At 33.4% G+C, this 17,955-nt stretch overlaps 1 protein-coding gene across 1 annotated transcript in view; it reads left to right on the forward strand.

Moving 5' to 3' along the window:
* LOC145263882 (rho-related GTP-binding protein RhoE-like) overlaps nt 1-17,955 on the forward strand; it is a 373,571-nt gene that overhangs the window by 199,054 nt on the left and 156,562 nt on the right. The window contains exon 2 of the mRNA XM_080120964.1: nt 9,209-9,299. Within this exon, the coding sequence (XP_079977090.1) occupies nt 9,209-9,299 (91 nt within the window). The remainder of the gene's footprint in view (nt 1-9,208; nt 9,300-17,955) is intronic.

Consider the following 17,955-nt stretch of genomic DNA (forward strand, 5'->3'; position numbering starts at 1 on the left):
CAGAGCACTATAAAAGTGGTGGCGGGTGTCTATTTAAATAGACATTCCGACGAGTTATTTACCGGTGTCGATTCCATGGTCGAGTGGGAGAACTGCCGACTGTCAATACGACAGTTCTAGGTTCAATCCTTGGCTTGGGAGAGATGCTAGTCTAGCGGCACTGATGAGTTGTGATACAACGAAACAGGACTGTATGTTGATGACTACAAATATATATATATATAATATAAGTTCGGTACATATATATGTTTATATATTTCTTTATATAGAATTCTTGCTATGTGTGTGTGCCCGTTTTGCATGTTGTGATGTTGTCTTAAATGCCTTTAGTCTTCGAGTTAATGCTAAATTTGCCACGTCTCAGAAATGTTCTACTCACAAGGCAGTAAAGCTAACGTCGCTTTAATTTAACCAGAATGCATTGGGGCTATTTCCGGTTCGAACGTGACTGCGCACTGACTAGCGGAAATGATGACATATTAAGTTTTATATTGCTTCGATGAAGACGTTATATCATGTAAATTGTACTCGCACGAGATGATAACGAGAATTTGCGAAATAATGCGAGACTTTCGGGACCGGAGATTATGGAACAAATTGGCGCATTGAATGTTATTTGTAAAAGATAACATGTTGCGACGATAGTTCGTGTTAATGGTTGATTTTGCAACTAGGCAGGGGAGGGGAGGGGATGATTTACGGGACAAACTTGGTTTTATTCGTACACACATCTAAGGCAGGAGTAGAAAGAAAAGTAGAAAAAACGAGAACAGTTGTCTTAATAATTCAAATAAAACAAAATACTTATTTTCTCTTGTGAATCAATGCCAACCCCTCTCTCACCGCATACGCTGAGTAATTCGGCCACATTCTAACCAATCAGCTGGCGGTCTACATTGATTCATCCGTCCCCTAAGGTAGGGTTCCCAAAGTAGGCTCCACAGAGTCCTGAGGGACACCAGAATCCCTTTCTTAAAGAGGACTAAATGCTTAATATGGAAAAATGAAATGGTTGCATTTAATTTTTTATCTTTTTTTGACTGGAAAGAGATATGATTCATGTGGACACTCCCTTCGGTTTCCTTAAGTCAAGGAACTCCAAAATCATGAGTTAGTGTCAAAATTGGAAATTAATGTTTTTCATATATATTTTGGAAATTATCTTGGTGCTACGTGAAAAGACTTTACCCTGCTCAGGGGCTCCATAGTCTCCTGGAGTACAGGAAACCCTGCTCTAAGGAACTTCTTTTGTCTCTTTGGAGAAACACAGTCAGCCAGCAGAGGGAACCCTCCCAGCAAAAAAGCCAGACACCTCTCTCTTTCTGTCTCGTCTCTGTCCACTCGACATTCCAGCATCGACGATTTTCACGGAAAATAACTGCTGCCAACCTGGGACTACACAAAGAACGGCTTCCTGACCGACAGACCCAAAGAACATTCTAATCCAATGTTTAACTTTCTGCTGTCCAAATAAACCCTTTCGTTGTTTTTTTTTTTAAAAAGGGTTTTATGCCCGACAATTATTTCATTAATAAGCAACCCCTTAAAACTTTGTAGGATAAGATTCTTTATTTGGAATATCATTGTTCGATTAATTATACGGGATGGAACGATAAAATTTTCGCCCTAGAAAAGACAACATAATTCCATTTCCATTTGATGAAAACCGGCTTTCTTTCTTTTTTGTTGCAGACCATCTACAGGCCAGTTGTGTACAAATCCTAAAAGCGATAGGAGCCTTCCATCATGTCTGAAAGTGACACAATGTTCAACGAGCGAGATCGGAGATGCGCCGCTGTACAAATCATGCTCTCTACCGATCCAAGTTATGGCAACAGGACCATTGCCAGCACCCTCAAAATGCATCGCTGAATCGCCACGAATAACAGAGACGTGCCCAGGGTTATGAAAACAAAGTTTCCGGTCACGGTTATATTTTGGTTTCAAGTAAGAGCCACTTCATGCCACCTCACATCTTCGAAGTCGGCTTGAAAGTCAACGACAAAGTGTACTTGGATGTGCTGAAGAGTGTGGTGATCCTCTGGTGCAATCAGTTGGCTGCTGGCATACCCTGGGTGTGGCTGCAAGACTCGGTGCCGACCAACAAGTTCAAAGAGACCCAGGCTTGGCTTCAGAAGGTCTGCTACGACTTTTCACCCTTCTCTCACCGGCTCTCCTCGATCCCCGACCTGAACCCCCTGCTCTACTTCGTTTGGTCATAAGTCGAGAACATCACAAACATGACCTCCCACAACACCAAAGTCAGCTTGAACGCCACCATCCGCCATGTGATCGCCGAACTCTCGCTGGTGCTTGTGGAAAAGGAATACTCCCAGTTCCGGACCCGTATCGAGGGGGGGTAATTGAAGCTGGAGGCAGCTACATTGAATAGATGTCAGCTCTATTACATAATCGTTACCTAAATTGATTTTTTCAATCAAATTTTTTTTAAATGATCCTGTAGTGTTGTTTTCTTTAGAGCGACACTTTTATCGTTCCACTCTGTATATTTTTATTCTATGTCACATTTTTATAAAGCGTACTATTTTGGGTGGTTTTATTTTGTTTCGAAACTTGCCCGCTTAATAAAAGTCAGACCAACTGAAACGCTTTAAATCGTGATTGACATACAAATCTGCTATTTTAAAATTAAACGGCGCAGACTAAAACAGCGTTACAAATTTAAGCGTGATAAATCAGCGAATAAGGCATCGACTGCACAAAATGAGCTTTGGGAATTGGTTCCCATTATGAAGAGTAGCAAATGAACCTTGGGTTTACTTGCCGCAGCCTCGTTTCCATAATTTTATCCCAAGTCATCACATTCGATGAGTGATGATTCTGACAACGGGGGAAAATTGCTGTTTTCTTAATCTATGCATAGTTGATCTTGAAGTATTTTTTTATGCTTTGGAGCGATTATAATAAAAAAAGAAGAAGAAAAGGATCGGTTTGGGCTATATATATATATATATATATATATATGACTTTTTCAAATTGTTACACTCACGCACACACACACACACACACGCACGCACACACGCGCGCGTGCGCGTGTGTGCGCGAGTGTGTGTGTTTGTTTGTTATGGGTGTGAAAATTTGAAGAAGTCATTTATATACAAACGCACACTCACGCGTGGATAGAAATGGTAATTAATAAAAACTGAAGAAAGTGCTCAATACTGTTGTAGAGCAAATATGCGTTTTTTTTGGCCGTCTGTAGCTTGCGTCGGAGGAAGTACAGACGGACAAAACAAAACGGCCGGGTAGCTGAAACATTAATGTAACTTAACAGAAAGATACGGTAATAAAAAATAAAACGCATATTTGCTCTACAATAAATAAAAAATAAAACGTATATATATATATATATATATATATATATATATATATATATATATGGTTTGAGAAGACATGTGATTTTTCAGGAAGTCAACTCAGTGGAAATTGCTTAATTTGTATGTCACATCTGTGCAAATCTGTGGCGGGACTGCAAAGTCATCTGAGTGTGTGTTTGCGTATCCGTGTGACTATATAAAAAACATGTCAAAGATTCTTATTTTATATTAAAAATACATGTTTAAGCCGATACGACGAAACACTTGACCGTGAATAACTATCGCTACAATAATTAAGTAAATAGATAACAAACGAAGTAAATGTATTTATATTTACGCGCACGCACCTATATAATAGGTGCGCGCGCGTGTGTGTGTGTGTGTGCGTGCGTGCGTGCGTGTGTGTGTGTGCTAGTCTTAAAATGTGGGTGACTATCCAGTTTTAACCTGCAATTCTATTTTTACTGAATATAACTATCGCAAGAAAAATAACAACAAAATTAGAAATATATGTGCGTGTGTGTGTGTGTGTGTGTGTGTGTGTGTGTGTGTGTGTGTGTGTGTGTGTGTGTGTGTGTGTGTATACACGTATATCTGTATATGAATATATAGCATAATCATGTTGACACACCAATTCCCATTATATTACCGAAATTAAGCAACATTGAGCCTAGTCAATCTGAAATGGTTGACTAATTTGAAATACTAGGTGTTGTATGTGCTCTCCGCTTATCTCAGTGATGTATCAGGCAGTGGTATAGGATTGCGTAACGCTTGCTTTGCAATTACATGCGCAGGCACTCTTGCAAGGGTATCTAATGTACCTTATATATATAAATGGTGTTTCCAAAATCAATGTCATTATTTTTGTATTATGTTCTATATATGCAAAGGAGATTCTTTGGCTTTTTCTGTCACCATCATGGATTGCGAGTTTTGTTTCGTGTATGATCATTTCTTTACTATTTGCATTGAACATTTGATCTTTTGTGTTCCGCCGTTGCCTTAAATAAAAACTGGTCAACATTCGCTGGATATCAAAGGAGCTCTAGCCGATCATGACGCGGAGATCTTTCGTCTGAGCCCCACGACTTTTGTATTGTATTTGGCATTCGCAAGGTACTGAATGGGTTTCAACTTTTAGCTGTTAAATAAGTACGGTAGATGCCGAACACTTTTTTAATACGTTAAGCATGATGTATGAAACATTTTGTAGATTGTCTACTTACTTCTGGTATGCCTTCGCATATCATCAACAGACAAGAAAATAATTCCGGTGTTTAAAATATGGCGTCACTTATTGAGTTTTTGGACCACTTCCATTGTCATCCTTGAAAAATTTTATACGTATGATTTTATTTTTATCAGAATAAGACGATTTAATGTAACGTTACACGTTATAATTCAAGATCCATACGTTGTATGCAACGCAGTAAACAAAGATAAGGAAAGAATTCGACTTTTTTTTTCAGTTAAAACGACAGACATTTATTTACAGGTACTTCCAGAATAAATCGTTGTCTCTTGTTTAAAAGTCTTCTTGTACTCCAATGTGCTTAACAAAACTCTGCCGTGTTGAATATAGTTAATCTGGATATTTTGAATCTAGTAATACTGTTGCATACACTTACGTTTGAATGATTTGTATTGTTTAATCTTATATATAAATGGCTATATGCCTGTCTGTCGATCGGTCTGTCTGTCTCCATATTTTCAAACTCTATCTCCTCCGAAACAAAGTCGGAGATCGGCGCTAGGGGCCTCAACTGATTTATGTTTATCTTTTATGGGTCTTTAGTTAAAATTGTTTTTAAGGGGGGTCAAAAATGGGCCAAAATTGAAAAAATCGTGAAACATTTTGTAAATTCATCTTAGTTTATTTTAATTTTTAATTTTTAATTGGTTCATAAGTGTGTCACATTGGTTCAGTGGTAACGTAACCAAGTTGGAATTCCAGTTTCGGTTCCGGTTCTAACTGATGGCACCCAAATACGTTTTTTTACTTTAAAATCAAGACTATAATAATATATATGAAATCTGGACAAATTAAAATATCATATTTAAGCGTATTTTAGACCCACTCACCCCTTACCCGCTAGTTTATTTAATAAATATCGGCTAAAATCTTTGTAACGATAAATATCGAACACCCTGTAAATGGAGAGATATAGATGAATAGATATATAAATAGAGACGAAGTAGGTGTGAGAGAGAGACAGAGAGAGAGAGCGAGACAGAGAGGGAGAGGGGGGTAACCTACAAATGAAGGAATATGAATTTCGTGAAACCTGACTACGAGGTTTAGCTGTCCTTGGCAAAAGAAGATAACAAAGCAGATGGAGGTGAAAATTAAATTATCGGCTTATTTTCGGCTGCAACGGAGTGCGAAACCGTATTCAGAATAATGGCATTTCATAAATAATTGCAAGACTACACCATCTTGAAAAATTGATTAGTTAAGAAAAACGTTAGACCAAAATATGATTGGTCATCGCTGCACGACTAAATTAATCTTGTTAAAACATGAAACCAGCGAAGAAATTATAATTACAAACGTATTATACCAAGTGAATATTATACCAAGTGAATATTATACCAAGTGAATATTATATCAAGTGATTATTATACCAAGTGAATATTATACCAAGTGAATATTATATCTAGTGAATATTATACCAAGTGAATATTATATCAAGTGAATATTATATCAAGTGAATATTATACCAAGTGAATATTATATCAAGTTAATATTATATCAAGTGAATATTATATCAAATGAATATGATATCAAGTGAATATTATACCAAGTGAATATTATATCAAGTAAATATTATACCAAGTGAATATTATATCAAGTGAATATTATATCAAGTGAATATTATACCAAGTGAATATTATATCAAGTGAATATTATACAAAATGAATATTATACCAAGTGAATATTATACCGAGTGAATATTATATCAAGTGAATATTATACCAAGTGAATATTATACTAAGTGAATATTATATCAAGTGAATATGATATCAAGTGAATATTATATCAAGTGAATATGATATCAAGTGAATATTATACCAAGTGAATATTATACCAAGTGAATATTATATCAAATGAATATTATAGCAAATGAATATTATATCAAGTGAATATTATACCAAGTGAATATTATATCAAGTGAATATTATACCAAGTGAATATTATACCAAGTGAATATTATATCAAGTGAATATTATACCAAGTGAATATTATATCAAGTGAATATTATACCAAATGAATATTATATCAAGTGAATATTATACCAAGTGAATATTATATCAAGTGAATATTATACCAAATGAATATTATATCAAGTGAATATTATACCAAGTGAATATTATACCAAGTGAATATTATACCAAGTGAATATTATATCAAATGAATATTATAGCAAATGAATATTATATCAAGTGAATATTATACCAAGTGAATATTATGAATATTATACCAAGTGAATATTATACCAAGTGAATATTATATCAAGTGAATATTATACCAAATGAATATTATATCAAGTGAATATTATACCAAGTGAATATTATACCAAGTGAATATTATACCAAGTGAATATTATATCAAGTGAATATTATACCAAGTGAATATTATATCAAGTGAATATTATACCAAGTGAATATTATACCAAATGAATAATATACCAAGTGAATATTATACCAAGTGAATATTATACCAAGTGAATATTATATCAAGTGAATATTATACCAAGTGAATATTATATCAAGTGAATATTATACCAAATGAATATTATATCAAGTGAATATTATACCAAGTGAATATTATATAAAGTGAATATTATATCAAGTGAATATTATACAAAATGAATATTATATCAAGTGAATATTATACCAAGTGAATATTATACCAAGTGAATATTATACCAAGTGAATATTATACCAAGTGAATATTATACCAAGTGAATATTATATCAAATGAATATTATAGCAAATGAATATTATAGCAAATGAATATTATATCAAGTGAATATTATACCAAGTGAATATTATATCAAGTGAATATTATACCAAGTGAATATTTTACCAAGTGAATATTATATCAAGTGAATATTATACCAAGTGAATATTATATCAAGTGAATATTATATCAAGTGAATATTATACCAAGTGAATATTACTTGCGTTTGGATATTTTTGGAACACTCGCCGCATTTTTTATTGTGCAATTTGTACAGAACCCCCCCCCCCGACGCAGCCACATTTTTGAATCTCTATTTCAACTATTATATAAAAGTCACTTTGTATGTGTATGTGTGTGTGAGTTCCTTCCTCATAGGTTCCGAAACGGCTGAGCCTATCTGTTGCAAATTTCACACAAAGCTAATTTATATGTCTGGCAGTGTTCTTAGATATGTTTTGGTACAGAAATTCATCCGAGAAGTATCGAAAATCGAAAAAAATCCGATCTTAAAAACAGCTTTCCTTTCTTATAGATAAAAAAAAGAAGAAGAATTTTTACATAGGGAATATTTTTACGTTACATTGGTCAAGGGAGATAATAAAATTTCAGCAAATGATTTCTTCTTAAAAAATACAGATTTATTATAATCTGGAGATATAGCTCAGTGGTAGAACATTCGACAGCAAATCAAATTATCTCTTGTTCGGGTGTTATTATATTTTTTATTTATTAATGCGTTCAATTTACGATAAAAGAAGAGTACCATTTAAAATCGCCGCAAATCATTTCTTCATTTGCATATTTTAAAACTAAACATTAAACAGCAGTGACTTTCCCAGGGTAGTCATTGTCAAGCCCAAATATCAACTGACGTGATATTGTAAATAAACACATTATTTGCGAATAATTTACAGGGCAAATTATTCCTCGTAATCTACAATAATCAAATAGGACTGATTCTATAATAATACATTCGCAATCTGAACAAATTAAAATATCGTGTTTAAGATTATTGTGCAACCGGGCAACGCCGGGCTGCAAGCTAGTCGGTAATAAAATTAAGAATACTTTCGGTCATTCAACCATATTTCGTACAACTAAACGTTCAGTCTACAAACGACTGAATATTATGTTTCAGTCATGAATCCCCAATTGTTTTATCGTCGTTCAATTCAATAAGGTACACTTTGATATGGGGAGTATTAGTTAGTGGGAGTTTAAAAGTGACGGTGGTCAAGTGGTTAACGACTCAGACTGACAATCTGGGTGTTGCAAGTTCGAATCCTGTTCGTTCCATAAAAAATCACTTTTACTAACTACGTTTTCAACCTTCACGTGGTCTCCTCTGTAAGTACCCGATGTCTTTCTAGAAAGAATTTTGACTGGAAAAAATATCGCAGAAAGAAATGCTAACAAACAGAATTTTCGTATTCATACGATGATGATGATGATGATTGGTAAGAGTTGTGATCCTGAATTAGCTCCACATCCACCGAACTTTAACCGCCCCCCTTTAATCACGGCCTCCCAGATTTTTGTGGTGTTATCTAAAGATAATGTCTATATGTTTATATATTTCCAACATGACACCTTGTCTCTTGTTCAAAAGTCTTATTGTACTTGTCGAACACGTGATACGCCGTTTTTGTCCGGTCGTGTTTAGGACACATCTTTCCCCGTTGCTCTCGGCCCAGGTGCACAATACATATCTCTCTGTCCTACTCAGTCTTGTTTTTTTCTTTATTTTAATAATCTTTTCTTGTTTTCTTCGTCGCTGTGACGTGACCTCGCACACGGCTCGGTCATTTGTATACGGCCGCTACTGCTATCATAGTTTGAATAAAAGCATTTCATAGAAATATGTTCCGAGCTAATGATTTTTTCCCACTTTATTTTTCAGGCATACACGCCAACTGGATTTAACACATACAATGCCACATACGATGTTTCGGACACATACAAAATAGAGATGTCGGTCTGGGATACGTCAGGTAAGTTAATACTAATCCGTCTATAATAAAGCTACGGCGTCTGTAGGTTTCTTTTATACACTTATTGCTACAAGTTTAAATTTGTTTTGTTTTTTTTACATGGTAGTCACCACTTATCAAGGCCCGGAAGCCACTTGGGGATAAGGATTATTGCGTGTAAAGTAATCCATGGGATAACATCGTAGTAATCGTTAGTAATGGAGATTTGATAAAGTATCTTACTTAAGGGGGGAGTTTATCAGGAATTTGTTTATGTTTGACTTGAAGACATCCAAGTTGTAGTCACGTGGTTTAGAGATATATCTGTGAAAAATATTACATTCTGGACGAGAAAATCAATCATTCAAAAAACTGTGTCCACCATTCTCGCTGAAACTGACATGATCCAAATGCTTGATTGCTTCTGCGTGCATCGGGCAAAATATATTTAAGTTTCGGAATCTTTTGTTGAAAGACATCTATTCGCGTTTATGAACTTTTTACCCTCGGTCGATAACTGTCTGTCAGTAGAAGTGAATCATTATTTATTTATAATTATCAAGTCTTTTTAAGAATACTGAAGGATGGGAACTGGCTGCGAAGTTATAACTAAAGCAATCAATTAACGTCTACGCAATGTTTACGACTACCGCTCAAATGAACACTCTAGATTGTCATTGTACTTGCCCGAATGCAGCATTTAATAGTTCTTAATTCCCTTCTTGCCCGTGGCAATTGTTTGAGTAGAGGCTCGGCAAGTGGAACAAAAGGCGGCTTGTGGCTGGGTTCGAATATTATGATCGGCAGGAATTGTTACACTTCACTCATGATTGCGTAAGCAGGAATATACTAGCATTTCAGCTCGGCGTTGCCCGGGTGTTTGAATGTGCGTGTTGAGCAAAAAAAAAAAGCGGTAGTAGGCAAGCAGGCTCGAACCTATACCACGAAGGAGAAAAATAACGGGGGAAAACCCCTGACGTCTTTGAATAAGTGACGTACGTTTAAATTGAGGCTAGACAATCGAAAAGAGGGGATGACTTTCGAAAATATCGGTGCCCAGTTGAGGGTGAAGAAACTAATGTTTTAGCAAATTTTTCGGTATTTGTCGTTGAAAATCCGTACTCTCTGTCGAAAGTTTTAGGCAGACATGCAAACATACATGCATACATCCCTATATTGGTAGCTCAAATTTTCGACCCAAACCGATCAAAAAGCTTGCCCTATCTCTGAATACCCTTTATGTAAAATTTCAAATATTTAGGCCAAAGATTGTCTGAGTAATTTGGTAGAGACCGTAGAGGTAATTTTTTTAAACTTTGAGCCCTACTATGACCCCTTAACATTTATTGTTTTGGGCTCAAATCAAGTTATAAAGTTAGATCCATGTCCAAGGAATCTATATCTAAAATTTCAATTGTTTATACCTAAAATTCTCGGAGGAGTTTGGTAGAGTTCTCAAAGGTCAAATTGTTGAACTGTGACCCCTTAACAGTCACATTTCTGGCCGAAAACAGATTACAAAGATTTCCCCAAATCTCAGTACCCTGCATATCAAATTTCGAGCCTGTAGACTGAAAATTGACAGAGTTATTGCGTAGGGAAATGCACACAGACACACAGACACACAGACAGACGCTTTCATTTATATATATATATATATATATATATATATATATATATATATATATATATATATGTATATACTAGCATTTCAGCCCGGCGTTGCCTGGGTGTTTGGAGGTGTATGTTTAGCAAAAAAAAACGGTCATTTTTTTAACTTTGACCCCTATTATGACCCATTAACATTTATTGTTTTGGGCTCAAATCAAGTTATTTAGTTAGATCCATGTCCAAGGAACCGATATCTAAAATTACAATTGTTTGGACCCAAAATTGTCGGAGGAGTTTGGTAGGGTTCTCAAAGGTCAAATCGTTGAACTTTGACCCCTTAACAGCCAAATTTCTGGCCGAAAACAGATTACAAAGATTTTCCCAAATCTCAGTACCCTGTATATCAAATTTCGATCCTGTAGACTAAAAATTGACAGAGTTATTGCGTAGGAAAATGTACACATACACATACACAGATTCGTTCACTTTTATATAATATATATATATGCATATATATATATATATATATATATATATATATATATATATATATATACAAACATATAATGAGTGTATAAAAGTCTTCAGCAAAAATATGAGAAATACTACAAACTATTTTATCTTCATCTCAAAATATTACAAAATATATTTGTTTTTTGTTGTTGTTTTTTTGTGTGTGTGACTTTATTTATTCACAATTTTACAACGAAATTCGATCCAATATCTGAACAGGCCGATAGCTAGGAACGTATTTCAAGATGGCTGATCTTTTGTTAATTACAGCCATTTAACGAAAGGTCTCGTCTAATTTGGTGATTTATCGTTCATTTACGACTCCAATGGCATTTATGGTGTTCCTCGGATTCGTCAAATAAACAGGTTGCTCCTCGCGAGTTTTTTTTTACACACGCTCCCAACCCGCTCACCTCTTTCCTCTATTGAAGATCTTTCATCACCATAAAAAAACGCACATGTTGGTTGTCATCCTAAACGACGTGGCGCGTGACCTCTTTTATTTCCACATGTTTTCTTTTTCTGACACAGGGTGGAACGATAAAGTTGTCGCCCTAAAGAAAACCACACTACAGCTTTATTTGTAAACTTTTATCGAAAAAAGTCAATTCAAATAACTTGATTATGTAGTAGAGCTGACATCTATTCAGTGTAGCCGCCTTCAGCCTTAATGAACGCCTCGATACAGGTCCGGAACTGGGATCATACTCTTTCCACAAGTGCCGGCAGGAGCTCGATGAATACTCGGCTGATAGCGGCGATAGGGCTGGCTTTGATGTTGTTGGAGGTCATGTTGGTGATGGTCTTGATGCATGGTCCAGCTGGTTCAGATCGGGGGAGGAGTGGGTGCAATGAGAGAAAGGTACAAAGCCGTAGCACTCCTTCTGTAGCCAAGCCTGGGTCTCTTTGGACTTGTCGACTTCAAAGATGGCAGGTGGCATGATGTGGTCCTCACTTGAAACCAATTACTGTCATCCATAGTTGTTGTTGTTGGGTAGGATTGAAACCGCTATATTCAGACAATTCTCACCTGGAACCGTAGAGATTCAACGTCTCTATCCACTGCGCCACGGGTCCGAAACCGGCCAGAGGCTTACTTGGCCAAAACGTGGTGAGACGACAACAACTATGGATGGCAGTGATTGCTGAGAATGCAGTTAGGAGATTCGGAGTTTCTATCCCGTCGCGGTTACCTCTTGGCCGAAACGTCGTGAAACAAAATATAATAAAGATGAGAATAAAAGTCCGCAATAAATTAATAAATGATACTCATCTCAATAATGAATTCAAATTAAATACTAGATTTATAGATTATATAAAATGTTAGTGTAGTTCTTGGACAAAGATGCTAAGTGTCTTCTTATAAGATTACTGTTTTAAGTTGTTTTCGTTTGTTTTGTTTTGTTTTTTTTGTTCTTTTTTTTGTATTCCACAAAAAATATTTATCAATCCTGATCTTAAAAATGTCAAAATATTCATTTGTAACGTTTTTGTTTTTGTTTTTTTGTTTTTTGTTTTTAGTAATATTATTTACTACTTTTACCGGAAATGTATCACGAGATAAATGAAAACAGAACTCCTGGACGATTATAAATAACTATATACGTTCATAATTCATTATATACCATTACTGTCTAAGACAAACGACAACAAAAAAAACAATAATGTTGGTATTATAAATTAAAAGAAAAATAACAGAAAAAAAAAGAAACCGGAACTGTATCATAAAAAAAAAACAATCAGTCATCTGATTGGTCAAAAAAATATCGATTTCTATACGATTAGCGATGGTGGCGCCTGGCTTTGCTCGGTAGTAAAATACGCTTAAATATGATATTTTAATTTGTCCACATTTCGTATATATTAATATAGAGTTGTGATTTCGAAAGTAAAAAAAAGTATTTGGGTGCCATCAGCTGGAATCGAACCCGAAAGCAAAACTACAGCTTGTGATGTTACCACTGTATCAACGTGACACGCATGTTAACTGATTAAAAATTAAAAATAAACCAAGCTGAATGTAAAAAATTTATAACGATTTTTTTAATTTTTACACATTTTTTATCCTTAAAAACTATTTTAATCGGCTAAAGTCCATAAAAGAATGTTCCGTAAAATATCCAATCATTTGAGGCCCCTAGCGTCGCGCTGGGACTTTTTAGTTTCGGAGGAGATAGAGTTTGAAAATATGGAGACAAACATGCAGCCTTTAATATGTTAGATTATGGAAGATGTTTTCAGAATTCTGTATGCAAAAGGAATAGGCAGATGACACATGACCAGTTTCTTATTTTTTCAGAACTTTCGATACACAAAAACCTTTTACATACATCTTACATTAAGCCTGGTTCTTCGAAATGAAACCAGGCAGTAATCGTAGCCGAACAGCCAATTTGAATATTGAGGAAACATATACCTTCTACGTATGTAACAGATTTTTTTGTACTTTTTAGTAGGTTTTTATCTTGGGTCTGTGCTAACCTGCATTTACGTGTCATTTTCATGTTTCTGCCCTGTTAGTTGAGTACGAAACGAAAGTAGCATAAATTTGCATTGAATAAATTGGAATTTAAAATATATATATATATGTGTGTGTGTGTGTGTGTGTGTGTGTGTGTGTGTGTGTGTGTGTGTGTGCGTGTGTGTGCGTGTGTCTGTGCATAACGTATATATATGTGTGTGTGTGTGTGAATATATATATGTATATGTATACATATGTATATATATACGCATATATATGTAAGTATATATACATATATATCTGTATACATATATGGGTATATATGTAAATGTATATATATGTATATATGTAAATGTATATATATGTATATGCATATGTATATATATATATATGTATACGTATATATATGTATACATATATGTATATATATATAGATATGTATATATATATGTAAATGTATATATATGTATATATATATATATATGTAAATGTATATATTTATCTATATATCTATAAAAGTGAAAGTGTCTGTGTGTATGTGTGTGTACATTTCCCTACGCAATAACTCTGTCAATTTTTAATCTACAGACTCGAAATTTGATATACAGGGTACTGAGATTTGGAAAAATCGATGTGATTGGTTTTTGGCCAGAAATTTGGCGATTAAGGGGTAAAAGTTCAACGATTTGACTTTTGAGGACTCTACCAAACTCTTCCGATAATTTTAAGTCTACACACTTTAAATTTCAGATATTGGTTCCTTGAACTTGGATCTAACTTAATAACTTGATTTGAGCTCAAAACAATAAATTTTAAGAAGTCATAATAAGGGTCAAATATCAAAAAAATGTACCGTTTTTTATTTTTTTGCTCAACATACACCTCCAAATACCCGGGCAACGCCGGGCACCTATGCTAGTATATATATACATACATGTATATGTATAGATATGTATATATATATATGTAAATGTATATATATGTATATATATATGTAAATGTATATATATGTATATATATGTAAATGTATATATATGTATATATATGTAAATGTATATATATATATATATATGGATTCATATATGTAAATGTATACATATGTATATAACCAGTTACATCAAAACTCAAAAAATGATATAAATATTCTCAAAAATATAATTCACGGATACGCATTTCGTACAATTACAAAAAATCAAGTGTATCATCTTTTATAAAAAAAAAAAAAAACTACAAACGATTAACCTTGTAATCAGCAACAACATTTCGCCAACAAATAACTTGCTAACAAAAAACAGAACAATGTAATTGTATTTAATTGTCCGCTAGGAGTATTTATTCAAGCTCTCTTAAGCCGATACTCATTTGTTTTATAGCCGGAAATGAAATCATAGATACCCCTTCCGTTTCCGGTTATAAATTCGATGAGTATCGACTGAAGAGAGCTTGATATCGATATCTAAAACGGTCCCTAATTATCAGGTGTGAAACCGACGACTTATCTAAACTGTCTGTCAATCAAGCATATATATATATATATATATATATATATATATATATATATATATATATATATATATATTATATCGATTTTTGTTGATATTTTTAACGATAATTATACTCGGCATGAGTTTATAAGGAAGTGTCGGCTTCCTTAAGAAATGAATAGACGCCTCGTATTTTGGGAGATGTACAAATACACAGGCATTCACACACATACATGCATATATATATATATATATATATATATATATATATATATATATATACAACTGTATATATTTATTTATTTATATATATATATACAACTGTATATATATATATATATATATATATATATATATATATATATATACATATATATACACACAACTGTATGTTTTATATATATTTAAGACTGTAAGGAGATGTTTTACATTAATTTATTGTTCGACAGAATACTCATAAAGGTATATTGAAATTTCCTTAATCTACTGTGTTTCAAAAATTGTGTTATTCTTATCAGAGGAAAAGTATAGCGAAACTATGAATGTGCTGGTGCTGTCATTAATTGAAACATCATTACATGACATGCAAAAAAGAAAATGCGCAAAAGGTTTATAAAATAAAAAAAAATGTTAGAAATTAAATATCAAGGATTCAAAAAACGGATGAAAAGATTTGGAGAGATAAAGTTTTATCAACATGAAAATATGATATCTAGTGATCTAACCTATTTTAAACTTAGGTGTAGTTAATTTTTTTTATATTATGTTAGTTTATATATATATATATATATATATATATATATATATAGCAAGTTATAAAATATATATGGCGATTAAGCTACACTTAATATTCCGCGTTTCATCCACTCTATGACTCTTCAGGCTTATAGAGTCCTAGAGTGAATGAAACGCGGAATATTCAGTGTAGCTTAATCTCCATATATATTTTATAACTTACTAACTAGCTCTACCTACGTATTGAGCACTTTTGAAGTAAATACTTAAAGTTTACGCATAAATGTATACTTTTGTATATTAATTTTATGTGAGTAAATGAAGTAGTTATATGATAATTTATGTATACGTATGTTTATTTTATTTATTTGTTTTCTATTATTATTGTCAATTTTAAAATTATTTTGTATCGCCATCCGGGAGTATAATTTATCCTCGTACACAGTTGTTCGCTATTTCTATCCTACAGTTTAATAGATGTTGGGGTTTTGAAAGTATAGGACAGCAAATTTTTCATTAAGGCATAATCTACGTTAATCGTCTAGGTTTATACATTTGTTTGCGTGTCTTACTAGTTTCCATTCGACTACCGGCGAACGTCCGCTCTCTTTGAGTTCTCAGTATTTGTTTGCTAGTGTTGTTTTCATTCAGTGTTTTTTTTTAATTTTTGAACGTACTTTTGTGGTCGTAATATCGGGGTTTCAAATCTAAGGAAGTCATACCGACGTAATATTTCTTGTTATTCGGGTTTTCTTTCGCAAATATTGTGACCTGGTAAACTATGCTTTTAGTTAGACATTTATTTTGAAGTGGGCAAAGTGTGCGGTATCTACAGTTGCATTTATCTGGTTCGTTATTAGTATTTTTATTTTTATTATTACTATGGTTGTCGTTGTACGGGGTTGGTCTATTATTATTATTATTATTATTATTATTATTATTATTATTTCTACTAGTTACATATGTATACTTTGTGTTACTTTTATTTTTGTCGTGATGTCCACTTTTTAATTGTTTATTTTGTTGTTGTTTTCATTGCTTTTATTTAATATTTTCTGTTGTGTACTTTAATTATCAGCTCTAAATTTTCTCAGCAACTGTATGATAACTTTAGGTTATTTTTATTGAAAATTTTTTGTAAGGGATTGGTTGCGAAGAAGTGATTTTCGATGAGCTCTAGAAATTTCTTGCCAAGTTTTGTTTTTAACATTTGATTGTATGGCGCCGTATACCAGATTATGTTTCTTTTTCTTCTATTTATAATTTTATTGTTATTGGTGTTTTGTTGCTTATATTTGATATCAATATTTTTGTATCCATTATTTTCTAAGGCTGTTTCGTAGATATTGATTGACCTGTTAAATACATTTTCATCGCTTGAGTTATTGCTGAGTCTACTTACTATCGAGTTAGTAATCCGTTTCTTGCCAAGTTTTGTTTTTAACATTTGATTGTATGGCGCCGTATACCAGATTATATTTCTTTTTCTTCTGTTTGTATGAATAATATATACGAAATGTGGACAAATTAAAATATCATATTTAAGCGTCTTTTACTACCGAGCATAGCCAGACGCCACCCACCGCTAATCGCATAGAAATAGATAATTTTTTTGACCAATCAGATGACTGATTGTTTTTTTTGTTTGTGCTAGATTTCTGGGGGGTTTTGTTTGTTTTTTTAATTCTGTTATTTTTCTTTTAATTCATAATACCAACATTATTGGGGATTTTTTTTTTGTCTTAGATAGTAATGATATATAATGAATTATGAACGTAATGATCCGCATGTGTGTTTATCGTAATCGTCTAGGAGTTCTGTTTTTATTTATCTCGTGATGCATTTCCGGTAAAAGTAGTAAATAATATTACAA

This window comes from Euprymna scolopes, chromosome 39, assembly GCF_053919585.1.
Source record: "Euprymna scolopes isolate OS-2025 chromosome 39, ASM5391958v1, whole genome shotgun sequence".
NCBI classification, from domain to species: Eukaryota; Metazoa; Mollusca; class Cephalopoda; order Sepiida; family Sepiolidae; genus Euprymna; species Euprymna scolopes.